The 25126-nt window shown below is 40.7% G+C and overlaps 1 protein-coding gene across 7 annotated transcripts in view; it reads left to right on the forward strand.

Moving 5' to 3' along the window:
• SLC38A1 (solute carrier family 38 member 1) overlaps positions 1-25126 on the forward strand; it is a 69149-nt gene that overhangs the window by 38015 nt on the left and 6008 nt on the right. For 6 of the 7 annotated variants that reach the window (XM_072798228.1, XM_072798227.1, XM_072798226.1 and 3 more), the window contains 11 exons: positions 12828-12901; positions 14331-14423; positions 14734-14815; positions 15771-15853; positions 16791-16849; positions 16966-17082; positions 18316-18395; positions 19996-20096; positions 22490-22608; positions 23346-23487; positions 23588-23685. In XM_072798228.1, the coding sequence (XP_072654329.1) occupies positions 12828-12901; positions 14331-14423; positions 14734-14815; positions 15771-15853; positions 16791-16849; positions 16966-17082; positions 18316-18395; positions 19996-20096; positions 22490-22608; positions 23346-23487; positions 23588-23685 (1048 nt within the window). Of the gene's footprint in view, positions 1-12827; positions 12902-14330; positions 14424-14733; positions 14816-15770; positions 15854-16790; positions 16850-16965; positions 17083-18315; positions 18396-19995; positions 20097-22489; positions 22609-23345; positions 23488-23587; positions 23686-24209; positions 24357-25126 lie in introns of all 7 variants that reach the window. The other variant, XR_012017433.1, reaches the window with a different exon arrangement.

Consider the following 25126-nt stretch of genomic DNA (forward strand, 5'->3'; position numbering starts at 1 on the left):
GATTTAACTAAATTATTGTTATTAAGAATTAAAAACCAAGTACTAGCAAAGTCAGATAATACCAAGTCCATTATGAGAGAATTGGTTAAATAATCATAGTAGTTCCATAAAGTAGAATATTACATGACTATTTAGAAGAGCAAACTGGGGGTACCTGGGTGGCTTGATTGGTTAAACATCTGCCTTCAGCTCAGGTCATGATCTCAGGGTCCTGGGATCGAGTCCCACATCAGGCTCGCTGCTCAGTGGGGAGTCTGCTTCTCCCTCTGCCCCTCACCCCACTCATGTTCTTATTCTCTCTCAAATAAATAAAAATCTTTAAAAATAAAAAAGCAAACTGGATATCTATGTACTGGTATGGAAAAACTTCCCAGGAATAATATTATGTGGAAAAACCTGAATGTTAAGTGGAAATGAGCAAGGAGGGAGGTTGTGTGTAAATGCATATACCCTACACAAGTAAGCTGTTGACAGTGGTTACTTTTGGAGAGTGACACAGGGGCTGGGGTGCAAAGTTTACACTCTCTGTATTATCTTTGCTACCATGTGTTTTTAGGGGAGGAAACTAATTTAAAAAAAAAACTTCTTTTTTAGGGAATTTAAAACCTATGCAGTAAGACTTTCCCCCTCTTACAGAAAACTTGAGGAAGAACAGATTTTCAGTATTGATATTTAAGACCATAAGAGTGAAAATAAGCAGTTGGTGCTGTGCCACCTGTTCCAAACTATATTTTCAACCCCATCTCCCTTCTGATAGCCTCTGCTTGAGCCAGGCAACCTCTTTCTATTCTGTAAAGGCCTCCTGCCCCGTCCTTGTCACCCTGGCCTTTCCCCCTCCTTATTCCCACAGGCCTCTGGGCTTCTGAATCGGATGCCATCTCCAGAAATGTTTCCCCATCCTCCCAGGTACAAGAGAGGCTCTCTCTCTCTTCTTTCTCCTTTCTTAACCTTTCCAATAGCAAGTATTATGTCCATTAATTATGCGTTTATTTTGCCTTCCCTATTGAACTCTGAGCCCTACGAGGAGCAAGATTAATGTCTAATTCTTCCTTTTTCGAGTCATCCCCCCTGCCCCAATAAGATCTAGAACGGTTGCTTGCATCTAGGCGATTCTCAATAAAGTTTCATTGAAATGAGTGAATGAATATGCATTGAAATGAGTGAATTAATTAGATTTAGCAAACACCAAAACAGGGCTTAAGGGCAAAGCCATGGCTTTCATAATGTTGTAACCTTCTCATAGGGCAAATACCAATAGAAAGGTTTGGCTCACTCTCAAAGTTTAAGTGGGCTATGGGAGCTGTAATGATAATAACCAGGTTAGTAGAGGACTCACTACCAAGTGGTTACTTGGTTACTTTCCTGGGAATGCCTCCTTCATTTGAAAAGTCTAAATAGTTCAGAGCCTATTAAATCCTGTAAGAGGTTAGTATTACATTGCTAAATGGGCATTTGTTGTTAAATTGCTACTTGCAAAAAGGACAGTAATTGTCATTTTCAGTTTAGAGCAATTACTTTCACTTTGTGGTGAATTGTTTGCTTCAATTGTAGGTGAATTCTGTCTCCCTTTTTCTTAATATTTATCTCAGTGGACCATTTATCATTATCCTACCACCAAAAAGATGCAACACTGTATTACCTATAATGACACTGTTTACAAACAAACCAGTAAATAGCCATGTCAGTGAGGGTCAACCTAGAATATAAAGATCTCTGTAAAGCAAGACGAGACTAGCAGGGGCCTTCTCTCTTTAAATTCAGTGTTTTACAGTTGAGCCTACATAAGGGGAAGATAGAAATGGAATTAGGACCACAGGTGCATCAACACATTGCCCTAAGTCCTGTTCGTATCTTGTAGGTATTTGATCATTATTATCCTGTCCCCCAAAATGGGCTTCTTATGATATCAAGAGGTTTGTATTCTTAAACAATCGCCTCAGTATAGCTCTAAAGTCTAATATTTTTTCAGCAAATTCTACTAGATTGGAGTGAGATTGCAGTGTACCTTCGCCAGTATGTACTCTGCATGTTCTTGAACTCTCCTTGCTTCATTACTTCATATATATTCTGAAAAGTTTGAATCACGCCCACCAAGATGATAATTTTGCTCTTAGCAGTGACAAAGATGGTCTGTGTGATATTTATCAAGTTATTCCTCATAAATGTTAAGTTGTCTTTCTCTGTGGGCTCCTAAGCAGGCAGTTCTTTGCTTCCTGAGGAAAGACCAAACTGGATCTTGTGATCTAAAAAACCATGCGATTAAAGAGGAAGTCAGTAGGGAAACCCGACGCTTCCGGTGATCCTAGGAGGTCCAGGAGTATAGACACATTCATCTTCTCTTTCTTGTCAATCAGTTAGTTGTTTTTAAAATTCTTTGAGTCATCATCACTGTTCCTTAGAAATGATCTGAAGAGAAAATTGTTGTCCTTTAGCTGGCAGCAAAAATCATTGGCATCAGAGTCTCTTGTTTGGGAATAATAATAATACAGGAAGGGGAGAAATGGCACATTCAGGCTTGCCAACATTTGAGATACATGTAAAAAGGACAGTGGCAGTGCCATTGAACTCTATTGAAATTCACTGGATTAAGAAGCTTTTCAGAAATAGGGAAATAGGAAAATGGTTTGTGTTGTGCTAAAAATGAGTGCCTATTTTGTAAACGAAGAGGGTTGGCAAGCGTAGGAGATGAGTCCCACCCATTGTTTTTAAAAGTTGAGCAGTTATGCTTAGTTGGGTGAGTCATCTAAGATGTGTCTGATAAGGGGTTCCAAGAAGGCAGTTCTCGTGGCCCCAGAAAGGCGGGCGAGTGTGTGCACCGAGTACATGCGCAAGAGCATGTGCAGGGAGTATATGCTCAGTCCTTTCTATACCGAATTGCATCCGGTGCCATCGTGCTACCCGAGGACAACAGCATCGCCTCCGTTTTGGAGCATTGTGTCTTTCTTAGCCAGCAAGAACCAACTTAACTATACTGTCTAAGGTTTTGCCATCATTCAGCCTCCATGATGACGCATGGAGGCCTCCTTTTCGTCCACTCTACTGGGTTGCAGTAGGCCAGGTGCATATCAGCACAGTAGGTCAGTATAGTCCAGAAATTTGGATTTTCAGGGTTGACTTGAATTTTTATTGCTCAGAGTGGTAGTTGGTTTAGTAGAGTGGGAAACTGCCCTCGTGTGGGCCAGTTAGTTATGCCTTGTTCTATAGCCACAGGCTTCACTTCACTTTGGGTACATGGTATCAGTGATCTACATCTATATCAGGGGTTCGCAAACTACAGCGTACCGACCGAAACCACCTGTAACCTCTTTTGGTATGGTTTGTTAGCTGGGAAAAGCTTTTTTTTTTTTTTAAGAGTTAGAAAAAAAGATGTTATAAAGTGTACATGTTTCATGGGATCTTTATAACAACCCTATGTAACATCCCTAATTTATAGGTAAGGAAACTAAGATTCACAGGGGCTAAGGGACTTGCGAGGACGACACTGTGATTGGTGGTAGGATGAGGGAAGGGAGGGCAACAAGCCCATGGTGTAGGCCTCCTAAACTCTTCCATTTCTTTTTTAAATGTGCATTGTTACCATGGAAACAGAGTAGGAAAATATGAATGAAGCCCCAGTTCCATCATTCCTGCTGGAGTGAAAGTCCAAAATACCCACCAAGAACAGCATACTTCCTTATTTAATGGTTACATGGAATTTTTCTGTCACTCTGGAGTTAACATCTTAAGAGCGTGATAAAGGGGGGCATCATTTTCAAAGGTAAGGATCTAGGTTTGAGGGGAAAGGAAGCCAGTTATTCTTGTGGAGTAGAAGAAGAGGAAGGAGGACATGTCAAGAGTTATAAATGGAATGCCCGCAAAACCCACAGCCCTCTGCCAACGACTATAGGCAAAAACAGGAAGTGGTGGTGGCGCATGGCTTTCTTTCTTACCAGTACAACTTCCTCATTTATAGTCAAGTCCCCTCCTAACCTCACAAAGTATCAACTAAATTGATAAATTCTAGTTCTGTCTGCATACCTCTTGTAAGTACTTCTTTCTTTTTAAGATTATACCAGATATTATTTGGCTTGGTCATCAGTGAGGCATATTTCTTTCATTAGACAAATTGACATACGTAACCAGCAGTGAGGGCGGTTTAAGAGCAGCTTCATACTAGAAAACTTAGATTGACCTGCAAGGAAAGAAATGGAAGGAATTATACAAATAATTGATCCCTGCCTCTTCCCAGCTCAGCATTTTAAAACCATCCCTTTCACTCTCTAGTTTAATGTGTAAATATTACAAATAACTGCATGCTACTAGGTCCTGGTGTGCTGGTCTTCTGACCCCCAGAATGTTGAAATCCAATCATGATCTAGTGACTGGGAAGTGCACTTTGGAACTGAATAATTATATGTTTCTGCTCCTTTCTTTAAATATTTGGTGAGATCCTTCAAGGAAATAGGGACTACATTAATGATTTTGAGGTTTAAACAGATGCAACTCTTAACCACTCCGCCCCCCCCCCCCCCCCCGTGAAAGGAAGATTTGAAACAATACTACCGTCATTTGAAAGGTTCTTTTCATTTTCATTTTAATAATATTGTAAAAGTAAGATAATCATTAAAGACCATTTTGAAAATGCAAAAAATAAATGAATTATAAAGAAATCACCCAAAAGCTCACTGTTACAACAGGCTCTGTTAACATTATGATGTATTTCATTCTAAGTTGTTTGTCTTCTGCAAGGTTTTCCTTTTTACACTGTCATTCCTCTGTGGACATTTGACTTTGGCAGACAATAGAGCATGGGTGGGTAAGGTCTTTGGAGTCAGACTATGAGGGTTTGAGGGCTCTTTCTTTTTTTTTAAGATTTATTTATTCAGGGCAGCCCAAGTGGCTCAGCGGTTTAGCGCCGCCTTCAGCCCAGGGCATGATTCTGGAGACCCAGGATCGAGTCCCACATCGGGCTCCCTGCATGGAGCCTGCTTCTCCCTCTGCCTGTGTCTCTACCTCTCTCTCTCTCTCTCTGTGTCTCATGAATAAATAAATAAAATCTTAAAAAAAAGATTTATTTATTCATGAGAGATATACAGAGAGGCAGAGACATAGGCAGAGGGAGAAGTAGGTCTCCTGCAGGGAACCCAATGTGGGACTCGATCCCAGGACCCCGGGATCACGCCCTGAGCCGAAGGTAGACACTCAGCCACTGAGCCGCCCAGGCATCCCGGGTTTGAGGGTTCTCATGCTAACTGTGTGACCTTAGACAAAATACTTAACCTCTCTGAACTTCAATTTCCTTATCTGTAAAATAGTAATAGTACTACTTATAAGTGAAATATTTTAAAAAGTGCTTAGTGTGGGCCTGATATAGTGAAAATGCCCTAAATTTACTAGTAGTAATGATCAATTTGTGTTTTGTGAATTATATTGAGTTCTCATTAAAGTCAATTAAAGTTCTAGGAAGTGGATTTGTATGTAAAAGAGAATTTTACATTTTCCAAAATATTTAAAATTTTCGTATGGGTTAGGGATTCAGAACACCTGGTCCCTCTCTCCTCACTTTCAGGCACATCTCCTTCCATTTGAGCTCTCATTAAATAGATGATTCTTTCTCTGGTTGCCAGTTCTTCTCCACTTAAGCCTCCTAGTGGTATGGCTCCCCTGGGCCAGGAACCATGCTGCACCATCCTGCCTCTGCAGTTACCCTCCAGATATCCTACTTCTGACCACAATGCCCTCCACTTCCAGGCTCCTTCCTCAGGTACTCCCACTGGGTCTCTCCTCCAATGTCATGGAGAACCATTGTCTCTGAGAACCTCACAGAGAAGCACACTTCCTTCCCTGTCCAGCTTAGATGTCACTGCCCTTCACTTGAAAACCCCCTCTCTTTCCCACACCCTAAAATTCCCTTCTCCACTGGTCCTCTGTCACACTGGCTGGAAACCACCCCCGAATCTGAGCTCTTTAACCCACACAGTTGGGTAACTCTTTCAAAGTCCTCCACCCTGCCCAGCCCTCCCTTCGTCCCCAGCTAGCGCTCTGCTCTCTGCAGCAGTGTTTTTAAATCTTTACTCACTTCACATAGATATTTCCCTTTGGAGGAGTTGGTGGGGAGGGGATGGAACAGCGGAGAGAGTTAGTGTAAAAAACTGGAGGGGGAAAATAGGAAGGTGGACACAGCTTGGAAAGGTAGGAAAAAGGGAAGAGGTAGAGGAGAGTAAGAGAGAGGCCAGTAACAGAGAAGGACTGGAGGAAGATGGTTGGCCAGAAAACAATATGTTCCTTACAGTTTGTCCAATTCCCTTGTCCTGGAGTTTTAAGATTTCTTATACATATTTTGCCTTGACCAGCTTGTATGTGTCTGAGTTGTGGAGGGAGGGGCTGTAGATTGGTGGGAGATGATGGTAGATAAAAGCAAGACTAGTAATAAAGACTACTTTTCCTCTAGTGCAGGGAGTTTTTCTATGGACTATTCTAATCATGAGGGTGTTAAAAGTTTTATACTTTTAACTGGATTTAAAAGAGGAAGAAGTATATAGTGTGGTGAGCCTCAGATCCCTTTTGGAAGGAAAGAGATGTGGCTGGGGTGGGGGAGGGATGTAGCATTGGAAATAATTTTATTTATTTGAGAGAGAGGGAGAGAGAGAGAGCAAGAGAGGGAGAGAGAGCACACACATAAGCCGGGGTGTGGGAATCAGAGGACCTCAGGACCATGACCTGAGCTGAAGGCAAATGCTTCACCAACTGACCCCCCCCCCACCAAGGCGCCCCTAATTTTAGAATATATATGTTGGTGAGGTATATAATGCCCTAATACCCTGGGGAAGTTGACCAAAGGAAGTCGACTGGACCTCGCATTCACACTGAGAGCCGGTCAGCATCCCACAGGAGTGATAATGCTCCAGCTGTAAATGCTTCCCTTCACTGCAGTCCCACCTGGACAGCGTGGGGTGCATGTCATAGGTAGTCACACTGTGACGTTGGCATGGCACCCCACCCACAGTGTGGCAGGCGATGTGGCACAGCAGTCGTGAGAAACAGAAACACCGAGACGTATGTGTCGCAGCCCATGCCTGCGACTTTAAATCCTTGCTGCTCCAGGTGTGGCCCGTGGAGCAACAGCATCCACGATACCTGGGGGCTTGTGAGAAATGCGGCGTCTCGGGTCCCACCCCAGATCTACTGAATTAGAATCTCCAATTTAACAAGATCCTAAGGAGATTCGGATATATCATTAAACTTTGAGGACAGCTGCTTTAAACTTTGGCAAGGGAGAGCACAGGGAGAGTCATGCAGGGAAGGTTGGGAAGGGTTCTCTTATTTTTTTTTTAAGAGGAATGGGTCCAGGAGGAGTTGAAAGCACTCACCTGCATGGCAGCCCCGAACACCCCCATGGAATCTATTTCTGGATCCACAGCGATGACTGCTGCTTCATCTCCACCTCTTTCAAGGGCTCCGATGGATGCTGGGTGGGGAGTATGTCATATGATTGCTTGTTATTTAGCGAGACTTAAAAGATAGTCTCATCATCCTTGAAGCAATGTGGAGTTGGTCTTTTTTTAATTTTTTTTTTGAGGCATAATTTATATACAATAAAATTCTCCAGTTTAAAGGATAGGATTTGATAAGTTTGCCCAGATACAGTTGTGAAATCACCACCACAATCATGGCATAGAACATTTCAATTACTGGGGTGTTGGGTGACTCACTTGGTCCATGAAGTGTCTGACTCTTGATCTCAGGGTCGTGAGTTTAAGCCCCTGTAGCCCAGTGTGGAGCCTACTTAAAAAACAAAACATTTCAGTTGTCTTAAATGTTTGGTTCCATTTATTGTCACAGTTTTCCATTTGATTAGCATATAGTACTTTAAGAAATGAAATTTATTATAATGTTATCCATGTAGTCTTTGGGTAAGTTATGGGAGAACAAAGAATTACAGTCTTACTGATGTGATTCAAAATAATAGCAAATAAATGTTTTTAAAACAGATGTTTACATGTTATTGCTTTAAGGTAGGAACCAAAATTTTCTTGCACCAAATACAGTAAATATATCTGAGACCACTGTCAGAAATATTTAAGAAATCATGAAGAGCAGGAGTATCACCAGCGGACTAGAAATGGGCAGATTTCATCCCAGCTTTCAGAAGTGGTAAAACATAGATCCCAAGCAATATTCAAGGGCAAATTCTTAAATAGCTTGTTTATATGCAAATACTGTAGAAAATATAGCTTCATAGTAGTCAATAGGGTTTTCCTAAATGGTTTTGCTAAACTAACTTCATTTTTTGAGATAATAGTGAACTAGTAGGTCACAGAACTGTCTTAGGCAGAATGTATTTTGATTTTAGCAAGACATTTGGCATAATCTTATATGATTTACAAATGAGATGCTAATATTCTGTAAATTCACTTATTTTTAGCCAAGAGTCTGCTATGTGCTTTGCTTGGTATTGTATGTAAATAGGCAAATAGGATGGGCCGTGACTCTGAATTAAACTGTCATGTCTAGTAACAGAGGAACATAATAAAGCAATGAAATAAAAAGATTCCTTTGGCTGTCAAGTGGAGGAAGGACTGGGGGGGTGGGGGTGGGTAGGAAACAAGAAATAGATAGAGATTACTACAGTTGCCCAGAAATTAGAAGTGATGGATTAGAGTAGTGGCAGTGGAGATGGAAAAAAAATGGATATGGATTTAGGATCTATTTTGGAGGGAGAAGTAATAGGACACTTGTCAGTGATTAGATATGAGGGATGAGAGAGTGGACAAAAGATCAAGGGTGACTTCCAGGTTTCTGGCTGGAGCAGTTGACTGGACTGGGGGCTTTTTTTAGATGGGGGTCTTGTTGTATTCAAAGTTTGTACCAGTGACTTGGATGAAGGCAAATTCAAGATACAAAGCTTGATGAGACAGTTGATACATAAGTAAAAAGATCAACAATTTAAAAAGATATCATGAGACTGGAAAGATAGATGTAATGGAAAAGTGCAGAATCTTTTCAAAAAAAGTACATGAGACAGAGCCAGGAAGAGTAGCCTAATAGCCGTTTCCAACAGAAGCTCAGTAAGAATCAGGTGTGCCTTGGCTGCTGTAAAAATGAACGCCAAAATAGGTTGCCTTCAAGGAAGCATGATGTCCAGCTCAAGTTAATAATCTTAACACGCTTTGCACTATTTGGACCAAAACCAATGTGATGGCATTTGCGTTTGGGGGCACACAGCCATGAAGAAGGATGGTTGAGGAACTGGACCATGACTAAGATGTAAAGAGCCTGAAACCTCCATCACAGGATGATAGCTGGGAGATTTGGAGAGATTTAGGTCAAAGGGCACAATGTTAAAATGAGCACCATCAGATGGACTATTTGGTGGAAGACGGTTTCCATTACAAGTAGATGCAAGTAGGTCCAAAGGGTGAAATGAGGACCCCGAGGATAGAAGAGCAGCAGTAGTTTCAGCTCAGCCTCTGTTCCCTATGTGTGGCTCTTTCCAGAAACAGGATGGGGTGAGTGCCACATGTGTCCCCTGTGACACACTTCACAGACCTGGATAGATGCCTGTGTGTTGGATGGAGCATGGAGCATTCCTGTGCTGGGTGGAAAACTGGGCAGGGCAATGTTTAAAGGCCCCCCTCTGATCCTAGAGTCTAGAATTGAGGACTCTTTCTCCTCAGGGGACACAGACTCTCCAAGGATTGTCCCCGCACCACCTCTTTCAAGATGTTGCTGACATGCGAGGGTTCTCAGAAGTTCCTGACCACGTTCTTCACTAGAGAACTCTCCCGCTGCTGCTTCCCCAGTGCCCATGTCCAGATACATGTTCTGGATCCCCTTCTCTTCCAGGCAAAACCTAAGTCTGAAATAGCAACACTTTGAGAGCTCAGATTCTATTGCAGAGGTTCAGTTGCCACCACAACACCTTTTTCAGCAGGCGGCTTTTGCTCTAACCTCGTTAGAACTTGTAGTCAGTGATTAGAGGTGTGCAAGCAATCATGATGTCTGGATGAGATGAAAACCTGAATCACTCATCTTCCTCTTAGCACAGGAATACCTGCGTATATTTCTCTTCCAGCAAACCACAATAATATGTACAAATATCTAACTGGACAAAGAGAGGTACAATCATGCTCAAGGACAGGAGAAATGTTCAAATAAGTCATCACATTCTGGCAAATCATCCCTCCTGCTCCTTCTCTTTGATGTTATGTTTTGTGTCTTTGACATCCCTGGATCCCCTTAAACTACTCTAGGGTCATTGTAGCCAGTTAGACAACTTAGCGCTTCTTTCTAAGAATCTAAACAAGGAGATGTACTTCCCTAAATTTTAATTCCATTGATATTACTAGATCTTTTTTATAGCCTAAAGCCGTCTTAAAATTTTACATCCGGATTTTACCTCTTATGACCTGCTAGAAAAAGGGTTTGCTGCATATGAGTTTTCAGTTTGTGGAGGGAAGCTCTATATTTTGGGAGGGATGGAAAGACCATCTTCAGCGATGGGATGATTAAAGGCAGAGGCTGTCAGACTTCTTGCTACAGGTCTTTACGTCTAGGGTACAATGTTTATGTCCTTAAACAGGGGAGCACAAGGGTCATTTTCATGACTGTGGGAGAACCTCACTGTGCTGTTAAGTGTAGGGGAGAAGATAGGTGGAACTCCCTGCTAATGTCCTCCCTGACCAACACTTTTCTCCCAGAAAGAGAAAAAGACGTGTTAGGAGTGAAGAAATCCTTTACTTCTTGTCAACGGCCACAGGCCAGCTGAGCATCACCTACAAAGAGATTCAACCCAGTAGAATGTGTTAAGAGGCAACCATGTGCAAGAACCATGTGATCCCAGGGGCTACTAGCTGAGTGATTCTTATGTTTCTTTTGCTAATAAAGACCCAGTTCTCCTCAGCTTAGGGCCTTTGGTTAATTATTATGTAGACGTTAGTAATTATCCCTCCCACTAGGCACATAGCTCCTCCAAGGTCATACTCTTTACTCATTAGCCTGGGGCCCAGTGGCAAGATCCCCTCTCCCCACTAGGTCAGTCCCGGGAGAATAGACTCAACAGGACATGTGATCACTCTAGAACAGCCCATGGCTAATCCGAAAATTCCATCTATCCTATCCCAAGCTGGATGCCCATGCTGGTCAGAGAAGTCCTCTATGGCTTGTCACATGTAGGAGTTGCCAGCTAGTGTTCAGTGTCCCTAAAAAACATGAGTGAACTTCAAAATAAATATGGCTTATCTCTTATGAGATGAAAGAAAAATCATACCACAGTTTTGTCCTGTATCTTCCTCTCTGGCAGAGCATATCCAGTTGTGGTCCATTACGTATATCAACACTACTGGGATGGTTCATAAATGCCTGCTCTCAGTTTCTCCTTTCCCTAAGCCAGAATAGATAATAAGGGACTTACCCCTTATTCACCCTCCTACTCAAGGACCTTAGATAAGTCCATATATGTCTGAATGTTCTTCCTTACAATCATACCTTAACCCAAATTCCCCTTCTTATTAGCTGGTCAGTTTGGTCTTCACCCAGAGTGTTAGGTTTTCTGTTCCTTCCCCCAGTGTTTGTTTTTACCTCTGCTGAGCTCTGTCCCCCTTTTACGTTTTGTGACCAATCTATGGCATTCCATCTTCTCTGCAGTTGACCATTCTGTAGTCCCTCCCTTATCTCCTTGTGGCTGCACTGCACACAGGAGCAGCAAAACGCCATAAGACATGAGAGAGCCGTGGAGCTGTCTTTCTTTCTGCCTGGGGCAAGGGAAGGCACCTAAGAAGGTGACATCTGAGCTGGGCCCGAGGACAGTGGTTCAGCAGGTGTGTGGGGTGGAGGAAGGGGTTGGGAAGAGAGAGCTCACACAGAGAGAATTGCGTGATGTGCCAAGTGCCTCCCAACTGCACTTGCTAGAAAAATCATAGCTTTAATTATTCAAATGTGGAATCAACTGCCGTAATATATTGTTCTAGGACTATATTTCCCTACATCAGGGAGTAAGTGGTTTCATTTGGGGGACTGGAATTTTTTTTCTTTTTAGTAAATAGGCTTTATTTTCAATTACTAAGTGTGTCTTAACCAAATGATTCAGAAATAATCTATGCAATCTCCCACACCATTTTAGCTGTGTTTTTTCTCGAGGAGGGTTTGATAATGAGCCATATGTACTAAAACAAAAACATGAGTTTGTCAAAAAAGTCTTTTCACTTTGCTTGTCAAGATTTTCCCATCCGTTAAAAGAAGTGCTTAGTCTTTAAGAGGAACCAGGTGCAAAAAAAAATGAATTATCTCAGTGGTCCAGTGTATCGATTCAAAAATAGCCACCGAGTAATTAGATGAAAAGAACCTCAGACATCATTTAGCTTGCGTCTGTGCTATAGGTGAGGCCTCTAAGGGATGAGAGAACTGAGCAGGTTGCCTAAAGGCACGTGGTCGTTGACCTAAGAGTCACCGCAAGCTTTTCCCTCTACCCCCGCCACCACCCCCAGTCCCCACACCCTTTTCACACTTTCTCACTCAGATGTAACAGAAAGTGCATCATAGACAATAAAAGCTTTCTTTCATAATACTGTCTGAAAGTCATCTCAACTGAAATGACCTCAGAGAGCTATTTAGGCTCTGAATTATGTAGAGGATTTGCACTGTTAGGGTTACTCAGATTCTAATGAACAGTTCTTTATTTGGTAGAGCATTTTTATGGAGGATTTTAAAGAGGGTGTGACTAATAGTTTCCAAAATTTGGATGTTACCATATAGGGTTAACCATATAAATAAGCCTTTGCCCTTCGAAAATGTAAGGTCCGAGTTATGTTCTTTTATTGTTATTACAAGACTTCTTTTCTTTGCTTTAGGATACTTTTGACTTCTGTGACACTGCTATCTATATATTCAATAAACCTTCTTTTGATCTGTTCCAAGGAAACAGGTAAGCTGATAATAAATGTCTAGTTTTGTTAAAGCCAGGGTGACTGATTTGCATGGTGATACTGTAAACAAGTGATACCCTCCCGATTCAGCAACTGATTATTGAAGAGTACTTTGACCTACAGTCCCTCAAAAACCTACAGTGGTATTGACCCAGAGAAATAAACACAGCACCATGGAAATTGCATTGTCTTGGACATTGAGAGGGTAGCGTTGTCATGTAAAGCAAACCCCCAATTATACCTGTTTTTCTAGTTTGAGATGCCTCTGTTTGAAAGGCTTCAGTTTTTCCTTAGGTCTTAATAAATTCAGAACAAGGATTCCATGTTTTGATATTATAGCCTTCAAGATTTTAAAAGTAAACAGAGCTCTCATTCTTTTTTGTGTATATTCCGAGGAGAAAATGTTACGCCTGAGGCAACGTGGGAGTGAGGGTGCTGTGGAAAGGCTCCAGGTTCTGGGCAGTGTAATACCTGAAGTGTTTATTTTCTATTCCTGGGACAAATGGATTCTGTTTGTAATACTTTGACTTTGACTTTAGCTAAAACCACATTGACCAACTATTACTGTACATAGATGACTCCATTTAGCTGGGACATTTTGTAATAAATTGAGGATCTACCATTGTCTTGTGTAAACACCAGTCTTATGAGAGATTAAACAAAGCTTTAATTATAGTCTGACCTATATTGCTTTCTGTGAACGTTTTAAAAATGTGAGCCAAACTGTCATAAAGAAATATAAACACTTTTTTTTTTAAATGAATGGCTTAGCAGCTTAGTATTTATTGAGATGAGACCATTGAACATGTTAGGATTTTGCTGTAGCCAAATTATTCTTTTGACAGATTTACCTATTGGTCTCTTTTCTGAGTTGCATATCTTTGAACTAAATTTTACAAATGATCAAAGTTCTGGTGTTCACTCTTACATGTTTCTTACTGTGTTTAGGACACATGAGGCATTTGTGGAATGTGATTAAGATAATTCCTTGTTAGCCTCATCGGTTCACGTAATTAATTCAGAAGGGAACTTTCATCCCAGCCATAGGATTTGTATTTTTAAATCAAATCTTTATTTTAATGATATCATCAGACCTGAGAGGGAGACCAGAATAGGAATTTCCCCCCAGTAAAGTAAGAAGACAAAGACTTTTCGAGATAGTTTAAAATAAGCCTTATGACCTAATGATTTAATTGTAATGCTTTCGTAGCCAACCTGAAAAAGGAGAAATGGTGGTCATGTCTGACATTTTTAAAATGTCATGAGGTTGCAACGCCTTACCCCTTGCAAAGCCCAAAAGGCTATTTGTGTGATTTTGAGAAAGACAGAATAACTTGGGGAATAGTCCATGGAATGAGGAAATCTTGGCTTTCTTTAACTTTTAGAACCCTGTCATTTCTTGTGTTCTCAACTATGGTTTTTAAATAGGCTGCATGGTTTATGAAAAGCTGGGAGAACAGGTCTTTGGCACCACAGGGAAGCTCGTAATCTTTGGAGCCACCTCTCTACAGAACACTGGAGGTAAAAAGAACACGCTTTCTATACATAACTTTAAAAGTATGTGAATATTATTATCTTTTCTAATTCTGGTGGTTGGGTGGCCGGATGAATTTTAACAAAATGGAAGCAGGATCGTTCTCATTGCTAAAATGGCACATGGAAAGCAAAGCGGAGAGAGCAGTCACTTATTTAAAACCAAGTATACGGAGTAGCTAAAACTGTCTTTGTGTCTTACTGAAGGTCAGTCTAAGAACAGGCTGCTAGCCTTTTATATAGCTTGCAACGTGAGCCTTAGTATCTTCTTTCTAAAAATGTTCTCATTTTCCTCTAGCAATGCTGAGCTACCTCTTCATAGTAAAAAATGAACTACCCTCTGCCATAAAGTTTCTCATGGGAAAGGAAGAGGCATTTTCGTAAGTTATCAACCATGTTTTTTGTGAAATAACTAAAATGTTTTTAATTTAAGTGTGGGCTAACCAAAGTTTTTGAGTTTTCCCTAGGTTTTTTTTTTTTCTTTCTTTGTTGCTCTAACAAATTTCTCTAGGGCTATATAAATGAAAGCCATTTGAATATGAACATTTAAAAGGTAGATTTATCTGTCAGGCTGCAAACGGTAGATGCTGCACCTCCCAGAGAGCCTGAGATCTATATCTAGTTTCTACAAAATAGAACAGATACGGAGTACTTTTAACACAGACGTATATTTAACACAGAAGTGGAACACGCATTAAGACCGTTGTCTCTTTCTTAAAGAAGGGAGCAAAATTTACATGAGCCAACTTTATTAAAGATACAGCTAAGCTTGGAAAATGTTGGAGGTACACCTGGCACATCGGTTGTTTTGACTCCCTCTTGTTTAACAGTTCTTGTCAGTCTAGTTTTTCTGTTTTCTTTCAAGGGAGAATCATAGAAGCCAGAGTTCCTTGTGTTCTATCATCAGGACTCAAGGTCAAATACAAGAGGTTAGGGAGAAAGCAATGCCTACCTGTGCTGACTTGTTTTTCAATGGTATTAGCCAAGCAAAACAAAAAGGAACTTATCTTTAAATAATTGATAAGACATGTTGTAATCTAACAGAATGCAGTGTGTGCATTCAGCTTTGAAACCATGTAAATAATTCAAAGGAACGCCACATTTAGCTGATGGGGGAGGGGAAAAATCCCTTCTACCACTTGGGAGCTAGACGATAGTAAATGAGGAGTGGCTGGGTTCAAGTGTTTGGATAAACCTGAATAATGATAGAAATTAATGGTAAAAATTAATAATAGTAAAAATTCCTTAAAATACATCGTGAAATTTTACATTTGAGGAAAAAAAAATACAACTTTCTACAAAAATGTGACCCAACCATTTAAATGCCTCTTTCAGAGCCTGGTATGTGGATGGCCGTGTTCTGGTGGTGGTGGTTACCTTTGGCATAATCCTTCCTCTGTGTCTCTTGAAGAACTTAGGTAAGGAAAGAGCTTGCTTTTATCATAGTCTCTACAGTGCCCAGATGAATCAGAAACCGGATAAAAATGAACAACTTTGCCAACTCTACTTTCACTCGTGGGGTAAAGATTTAAGTGAATGATAAATTTACAAGTATTAATCAGGCTTAACTTTAATATGGGATGAAAACGCTGGTCAGTATGTGACCCTCCTAAGCAATCCTACTGAGATATGGAGCGGAGAAGTGAAGTTCTGGGGCCAGCGGCAGACACGGTGATATATCCAATAGCACAACTTACAGTCTCCTCTGAGAAAAGTACAGAAAATGGAATTCTCTTTATACAACATCTTAAATATCCAGATTATTTAGATAAGTAGATTTTCAAATCTAGTATCAAGACAGAAAGTTGCTTCTGTGCAGCCTCCCACATACAAGTTAACCCTGCTTTTGTGGAAATTATGGTGGTTGGGGGATTCCAAGGGTAGCAAGGTGAAGAGCCCCAGATGCTCAATTTATTCCTAGAAATCACTTCATCTCCCCTGTGTGTGCCCCTCATGTGGGAAGAGAAGTGTTGTAGCTGATATTCACTATGTACACAATAGGTACATAATAAAGAACTATGGAGTAGATCAAGGAGCAAATGCATCAAGCCATAGGTCTCCATCAGAGAGTATAGCAACCAAGAGCTATGGCCAAATTTGGGGCCAATTTTTTCCCTGGATCTGGGAATCTTCATTGTCTAGTGTATCAGGGAAAACTGGAATCAAAACAGTAATATAATGTTTTTATTTAAAGTCACCATTTTTTTTTTAACAAATAAAGTAGCACTCTCAAATAATAAATCTTATGTTCACACAGGCATATTTGCATATTATTGGAACTATGCTTGAAATAATGCATTGAAAAAACAAGATGATACGTGAAATAATAACAATTTTTTTCACCTTTTCTTTTAGGGTATCTTGGCTATACTAGTGGATTTTCTTTGAGCTGTATGGTATTTTTCCTTATAGTGGTAAGTGCTGATGAAAAGGGTTGGTTTAGTTTTGCCATAGTACAATGCCAGTTATTCATTGTTTGGCTTTAATTTGATCAAGTCCATTTTGTTTCTCCTATATTTCTTAATACCAGGTTATCTACAAGAAATTTCAAATTCGCTGCGATGTTGCAGAGCTAAATTCAACAATAAGTGCTAATTTAACAAATCCTGACATGTGTACACCAAAATATGTTACCTTCAATTCAAAGGTAAGTTTCCTTATCTTTTAAATATAAAAAAGAGCATTTTATTAAGGGCATTGTAGTTGTCATATTTGTTGTAATTAAACTGCTTTGAAAGTATTCATTCTCGATAGGACACCATACCACTGCTTCCCAAATTCCATAAATTTAGAGACCTTTGAGAAATAGACAAAGATTGTATTTCATGCCTCCTTTTATCCAGTTTATGTATGGGACAATCTTAAGCATTCTCTGTGAAAATCTCTTTCTGGATCATTAGCTCAGCTCCTCTTTTCCTTGTAGATTTTGAAAAAACAGATTAATAACATCCTTAGCCCACTGCTCTTCTCTCGTAGTGACTGTAAAGCACACTAGCTCGCACAGTTGTCAAGTACGGATACCGCCACACATTGGCACTTAGAAAACTTTCGTACAGTTGGGGTGTTGTTAGTAGTATGGGGAACAGTAGACTACAGAACCAGTCAGGCTTGGATTCAAATCCTTTGGCAAGTTACCAAATTCCATGTAAAAAACTAGAATTCTGTATCTTATAGGGTTTTATAGAATGGGCCTGGTATAGAGCTTTTGCAGAATTAGAGCATGAGGAATGTCAGTTTTTCTTCCTTCTTTTTGTATCAGAAGTTATATTGAGATTGAGAGCTTTAAAAAGCCTTATCTGAGAAAACGAAATAGATACAGATCTATTTCTATACAGAGAGATCTCTCTCTCTCTCCGGCAACTCTAAGGACACAGCCAAAGTAACAAACGTGGAAGTAGTTGTCTTTTTAGATGTCATCTTTTAAGTCTGATTTGATGTACCCTATGGAGCAAAGAGCCATGGAATAGAGGTGGAAGTCCTGAGTGTGTCACCTGAATTTTTGGAGGGAGTCAGAAGAGTATCGGTGGTCTGTCTACTGCTCAGGGTTGTTGTAGAGACTCAGTGAAATGACGTAGGGAAAGCGCTGTGTGACCGCCCAGCACCATGTAAATATGGGATGATGCTATGCCTGAAGTAGGTGCAATACACTGTAGGTGAGGTGAACCTAAAACCCCTCTGTGCCAAGTGCCTCACGTCTCATGCTAGATAAGCTCTCTTAGAAAAGCTGCTTCTATTTTAGATATCAAAGCCCTCCTAATAACCAAATAATCCTGGGATTCTGAAGAGCTGTCAGACAAAAATCAGCTCAGAGATATTGGAGCAGAATAATTTTTCGAGTAAAAATGTTTCTTCTTAATGTTTATTTTTCTCTTTCAACTAGACCGTGTACGCTTTACCAACCATCGCATTTGCTTTTGTCTGCCACCCGTCAGTCCTGCCAATTTACAGTGAGCTTAAAGAGTAAGAGATTTGTTTTTTTTATCTTAATCATTTTTTACATCCCCTCATTAATAGCCAGGTATTGTATTAAAATAAATAGACTTATATAATAAACCTCCAAGGACTCATCACCCAGCTTCAACATTTACTTTCTGCCATTCTTGAGCAAGTACTATAATAAAGGAGAAAAAAAAAAAGAACAAAAAAAAAAAAATCAGAAAACTGTAGTATATTTTGGCCATAAACATATAAAGTGGCCAACTATGTGGACTTTTTTGTTAGTTTTTCACATACTGTGTTTCTTAGGAGAGTTCAAGTATTCGTGTTACTTTATGTTACTTATGCTTATTTTACAAGTGTATAATAATAATCAGCATCTATAAACTGCAAAATGCTTCATGTCTGATTTGCCTCTTACTGGTTTAGATGGAAAAGGCTGCGAAATCAGGGAGAAAGAAATCAATGTTAAGGCCACAAACTGGATAAAAGAATATTATTGTTCATTTTAAACCATGAAGATGATTCTGTGGATTTGTTTTTTGATTGCTGTTTTAGAGAAAACTAAAAATCCTGCTTATAAATTTCCTCCTGGATTCTCTTTTTAGCCGACTCTTAGCAGACTTTATAGATTAAAATAGTCATCATGGCGTAGTCTTAAGCTCAGAAAAGATATACCATGTAGCTATCTATTTCCATTTTGAAAAATGAAATAGATGTCTGTTAGCATTGATTCACTTATGACTCTTCCTCTTTCATATGTAATTGATATGTGGATATATTTGGAAATACCTACATCTACCTATATGTACATCAGTCCTACTTTATGATCCTATACTCAGGATCATAAATATTTAAATATGTCTTTGACCTCTTTTAAACCTAATAGTCCAGCTTTTAGTTTGTATTTTTTCTGATGTGTATACTTCTCTCAATTTTTCCTATTATGACGCAAACAAATGTTATGACAGTCATGATCTGTTATTGACTACAGGCCTGATAGCTTAATTGTTTGGGCCATTAAAGAAACTTAAAGTTCACCCAAAACTCCCAGAGTAAACCTGACCTGAGAGAGAAAGAGCCCTTCACCATCACAGCTGTGATCACTTGGGTACTTATTGGTCTGGAAACACAGACCAAGGAATGGCAGGTGTATCCTGGGGCTACACAGTGAGGGGAAAAAGGAACCTAAGTAGCAGCTGTAGCAGCAGAATACCTGAGGTCAAGTTCTAGCTTTGCCGTTCATCTCTGGGGCCGCCCATTTGAATTTATTCTGCTTTTTTCCCCTTACATGCTGAGTGTGGAGATAATATCAAAAACAAATATTAAAAAATATTCTCCGCCTTTTGATGAGAACCTGATATTCTTTTGAAAGAATGGGGAAGGACATTCAAGGGATCGGTAGTTCCATGGATCTCTCTCACAATATCCGTTTGGTATAAAAGAAGTTATTTTAAACTGGAGTAATTGCTGGGGGCAGTGAGTGTAGAAGAGGGGTGATCTCAGCTGGTCAGATCTTCCCTAGCCTGATAGAACGTCGTTAGTATTCTTCTGTGTTAGCACTGGTAGTTAAGCTCAGTAACATGGTTTGTAAGTTTTACAATTCCCTTATCTTTGTTCTTAGTCGATCACAGAAAAAGATGCAGATGGTTTCCAATATCTCCTTCTTCGCCATGTTTGTTATGTACTTCCTGACTGCCATTTTTGGCTACTTGACATTCTATGGTAAGTGACTTCTGTTAGCGCGTAAATATAGGTATTTGTAAGTAAATTAGTGAAAAGCAATATCCAAATAACTTTTAACATTTTTTAAAAGATTTATTTATTTATTTGAGAGAGAGAGAGAAAAAGTCTGAGTGCAGGGGGAGGGGCAAGGTAGGGGAAAGAATCCTGAAAAGAATCCTGAAGTAGACTCCTTGCTCAGCCCAGAGTCCAAAGCACAGCTCAGTCCCAGGACCCTGAGATCACGACCTGAGCTGAAATCAAGAGTCAGCCGCTTAATCAACTGAGCCACCCAGGCACCCCAATATCTAAATAACTTTTTAACATGATAGCCCAAAAAAGCAAAAAAAAATCTACTCATTGATTGTGCAGGTCTTTTCTTCTGCATAAAGCAAGTGGTGATGATTCCTTTGTATATTTTGTGCAGACTGCGCAATAGAATAATTACTGAAACAAGATACTGTAATTTTTTTCTCTCCTAATACTGTCCTTAAAAGAAACTGCATTTTATAAGCATGCCGCCTTTACTGAGGAAAGTTTAGAACTATACCGGAGAAGGCTCTCCTAATTGCTGTTGCGAATTGGGTCAGATTCCATTAATAGAGAGACAGAGACAGATGTTGAAAGTGAGAAAGAGCAGAGTGCTACACTCATGACACTTGTGTTAATTAAAAATAAAACGCCTGATTGTTCACTGGAAGTTGGAGCCCTACAAAGATGTGAAGGAATGGCAGAGAAGGTTCAAAGGCATGAAATCTGAAAAAGAGAACAACTAGGTTTCATTTGTAATTTATTGGCCCTGTGGGAATAGTTTTCCTTCTTTTACTAGGTCTTCATCCTCTCCTATTCAGATTATCCTCAAGCTGTATTTAACATCTTTCATTACCATTATGATTTGGGACTTGATTTAAATTTAAATACATATATTTCACATTGTTCTTTATTAAATCATATTTCTTTGGGGCATTTTTTTCCATAAACCCTAATGTCTCCAAACTTAAATAGGTTTGGAGACAATTAATTCAGCCTGGAGAAGATTGGCTACCCTGAATATACAGTTGTATTGTTACTGTTTTTGTAAGCAATGGCAAACAGCACTGTCTGATAAATCCATAAATACCATGTTGAATTTCTGCATAAAAATAGTGTTTCTAGCTTTCCTGCAGAGTTGCAGGGCTGGGGGTAGGTAAAGGGAGGGAGGGAGGGAGAGCCTCCCTGTTAATTGAACAGTGTCACTGTTACCCCTTCATGCATGAATTTTCTTTGCAAATCCATTTTTCCCCCACAAAAAATAGAATATCAAACCCTTTTATACTCTTTGGTTAAAGAAAGAGGCTCAGCTATTTTTAGATGGTTATAAATTCTGAATCAAGAAAATTAGAACTAATAAGACTCTCATTATAACCTAGGGTCCCTTTTCCAAAACTGAGACCAATCTATGGCACAGAATCGAATTGGAATTCCACCCCCAGAACCTTGAGACCGGTATAGTGAGAAGACCTTACGGGAGACATGCAGGAGGGGAAGGTGCTAGACCTTACGGGAGACATGCAGGAAGGGAAGGTGCTAGACCTTAGGGGAGACATGCAGGAAGGGAAGGTGCTAGACCTTAGGGGAGACATGCAGGAGGGGAAGGTGCTAGACCTTATGGGAGACATGCAGGAAGGGAAGGTGCTAGACCTTAGGGGAGACATGCAGGAAGGGAAGGTGTTAGACCTTACAGGAGACATGCAGGAGGGGAAGGTGCTCTGGTCAAAGGAGTGAGCATTTGCAGGGACTGCCATTCTAGCTTTGGTTGTCTTTGAAATCACGTCCTGAAGTTCAGAGTTAAGAAAAGTTCAAAATGCTACATAAGCTAAATACTTTTTCTTTTTTAATAAGAAAAACATGTATGGAAGAGAATTCTTTCCTGCTGGTGGTGAAGTTAGCACCACCTTCTCTTGGCCCCTGGAAGTGGAATGATAAGAGGAGGGTCTGAATGAGGCTCTGCGTGGCGTGCAGTCCACCTGGCAAGACTGCAGAGGTGTAGCGTCGTTTGATGAGTGGCACCAAGTGGGGAAAAGTCTAGATGAGGAAGGTTTTTGTGCTTCAACTCTGTTATTTTTAATTCTGATTTACTCCCAGGTTGAATTTAGTATAAGCTGAGCATCCCCACACTGTCTGTGTAACTGCTTCTAGAAATTACTGTAAATTCCTTTTAAAGTTACATACGGACAAGTGGAGCCTGTCTCACACAGGGCATTTTTTTCTTTTCAACTTCATAAATTGTTGTAATAGTTACCTCAACACCTAGAACGTTGCTTTCCTTGCCCTTTTGTTTCCAGATTCTGTGTTGTTAGGAAAAACTGTCATTCAGCAATGTGTTTGTTTCTTTCTAATACTCTCCCTCGCTTTAGAAAACGTACAGTCGGACCTCCTCCACAAGTACCAGAGTAAAGATGACATTCTCATCCTGACAGTGCGGCTGGCTGTCATCGTGGCTGTCATCCTCACAGTGCCCGTGTTATTCTTCACGGTGAGTAAGAGGCCTCCGAGCTGTCGACATACAAAAAGCCAAGGCCTCCCCTTTTCTCCTGTGTTCAGGAGCCCGCTCCAGAGAAAGCCTGCTGAGGGTGACTTCCCAGTGTCACTGGAACCATATATAGTAGGGAAGGACCCTGAGACTCGGTTAGGGCCCTTCAGAGAGAAAGTAGGGTCAGTGAGATAGGGCAGGCTCTGATGGAATAAATCTTAATTCTCATAATCTCTTCCTTCTTCACAAAGAAATGTAGACAGAATGATTGTTTTTAAAGATTTTATTTATTTACTTGAGAGAGAGAGAGAATGAGCATGAGCAGGGGTAGGGGCAGAGGGAGAAACAGACTCCCCACTGAGCTGGGAGCCCGATGCGGGGCTCGATCCCAGGACCCTGGGATCACGACCTGAGCAGAAGGCAGACGCTTAACAGACTAAGCCACCCAGGCGTCCAAGACGGAGTGTTTGAATCTTCCTCGTACACGATGAGAGAACAGAAAGGGACTGGAAGAGAACACTTAGTCATAGATAGAAACAGCAATTACCCCTCACCAAAGCAAACTACCTATTTGTAAATAAAAATACTTTCCTTAAATCAAGACCTTTGCTTGTAATACTGTGCAAGGCTTTGCAAAACATTTCACAGATTCCTGTGCACCAGTACATGAGTTTCTGCTGAAAATGTGGAGGTTGGCAAGCCGGAGGCCGTCACGGAGTCTTTGTTTTCTTTTCCTGTAGGTTCGATCATCTTTATTTGAACTGGCTAAGAAAACGAAGTTTAATTTGTGTCGCCATATCTTGGTTACCTTCATACTCTTGGTGATAATCAACTTGTTGGTGATCTTCATACCCTCCATGAAGGATATTTTTGGGGTCGTAGGTACGGCTTGATGACTTTACACTTATCAGTGCTCTACAACAGCTGTTTAGAAAGCTAAAATTTCACCATAACAACATCAATTTTTTTTCTTATTTTACAGGAGTTACGTCTGCTAATATGCTCATTTTCATTCTTCCTTCATCTCTTTATTTAAAAATCACAAGCCAGGATGGAGATAAAGGAACTCAAAGAATTTGGGTATGTCTCATGCCTGCCACTCTGATTTTTCTGATTAGTTTTTCATGTAAATTAAAAATTATTTATTCCCCAAATAAATAGCCCATCTCTCCCCTACCTGACCCTACTGGTAGCGACCTCAAAAGGGGAGCAGTCCTATAGTTTTCCCCTTTGGGGGATTTAAAATACCTTATCAGAATCTGATCTATTCTCTGAAAATATGTTACTCTTACCGTGTTTTAACTTTTCCCTGAGCGAGGGTTGGGCCACCTGGGAAACTGGATGTTGTCATCGTCTCTGTAAGGCGATGCCTTGTCTTCAGCAAGCTAGGAAAGGGAGAGGGACTCAAAGATTAAGGGCAGCCCACTGCTTCTGTACAATTCGTGGTCATGTAACTCCTTCCAACAGCCCAGGGAATGTGGGACGCCTTAACTTAAAATGGCTGAGTTAGCTTAAAGAGCCTTTTTATGGTTTGACAGAAATACTTTGGAACAACAGACCTGGATTCAGAAACTACCTTTCTACATTGGGATTCTTGTTTCCAGGTCTGATGAAGTTCAAAGGCATCTTGAAGGTGGTGCACTTGGAGACAGTAAGGGAAGCAGGGGTGAAGTGGCTGCTACATGAGTACCTTCTGGAGCACCATTTTGTTTGGCCTCGGAGAAGGCTTCTCAGCTGCCCTCCCAGATAGTGTAAGCGCTCCAACTGCACGTATCACCCGAGTCAACAGACCCGGGTGAGAGATGTAGGCAGAAGGGATCATCCTTGTGCATTTAGGAAAAGCAGCACTGATGCTGGTACAACATCTACTTCCCCAACAGGATTATCCCTGAAGCCAGAAGTCCCAAATCTTACTAAACCATACCAGTAGGGGCTTCACAAGGACAGAGAAGGAGCCCGTCAAATACACTCAGATTAAATCTGAACATGGTAGAGGCCTGTTGCTCGTGAATTCTCTGGGCCTCCTTAACGTTAAAACTGGTAGTAGGATCTAGCAGATAGCATTAGACAAGGGCTCCTGTCCATGTGGGGCCCCACTGGGAGTTAGACCAGACCTGTGATGGTAAGCGGTGTACAGCCCTGCCTACCATTTGCCTCTTCTCCTTCCCTTAGCTCTATCCCCCAGGTTCCAGTCCAGCCCCCTTGGTTCTCCTGTTACTTCATCCTTCTTCCTGCAAAGCTCTCATTGGATACCTTTTTTTTAAAAATATTTTATATATTTATTCATGAGAGACACAGAGAGAGAGAGAGACATAGGCAGAGGAAGAAGCAGGCTCCCTGCGGGGAGCCCCATGTGGGACTCGATCCCGAGACTCTCGGATCACGCCCTGAGCCAAAGGCAGATGCTCAACCGCTGAGCCACCCAGGCATCCCTCATTGGATACTTTTAAGGCCAAGCAATTTCTAATATCATGTTCTCCAGATTTTGGTCCCCTCTTCTGCCTTCCTGAACTCTTAAAAT

This window comes from Canis lupus, chromosome 25 (assembly GCF_048164855.1).
Source record: "Canis lupus baileyi chromosome 25, mCanLup2.hap1, whole genome shotgun sequence".
NCBI lineage: Eukaryota > Metazoa > Chordata > Mammalia > Carnivora > Canidae > Canis > Canis lupus.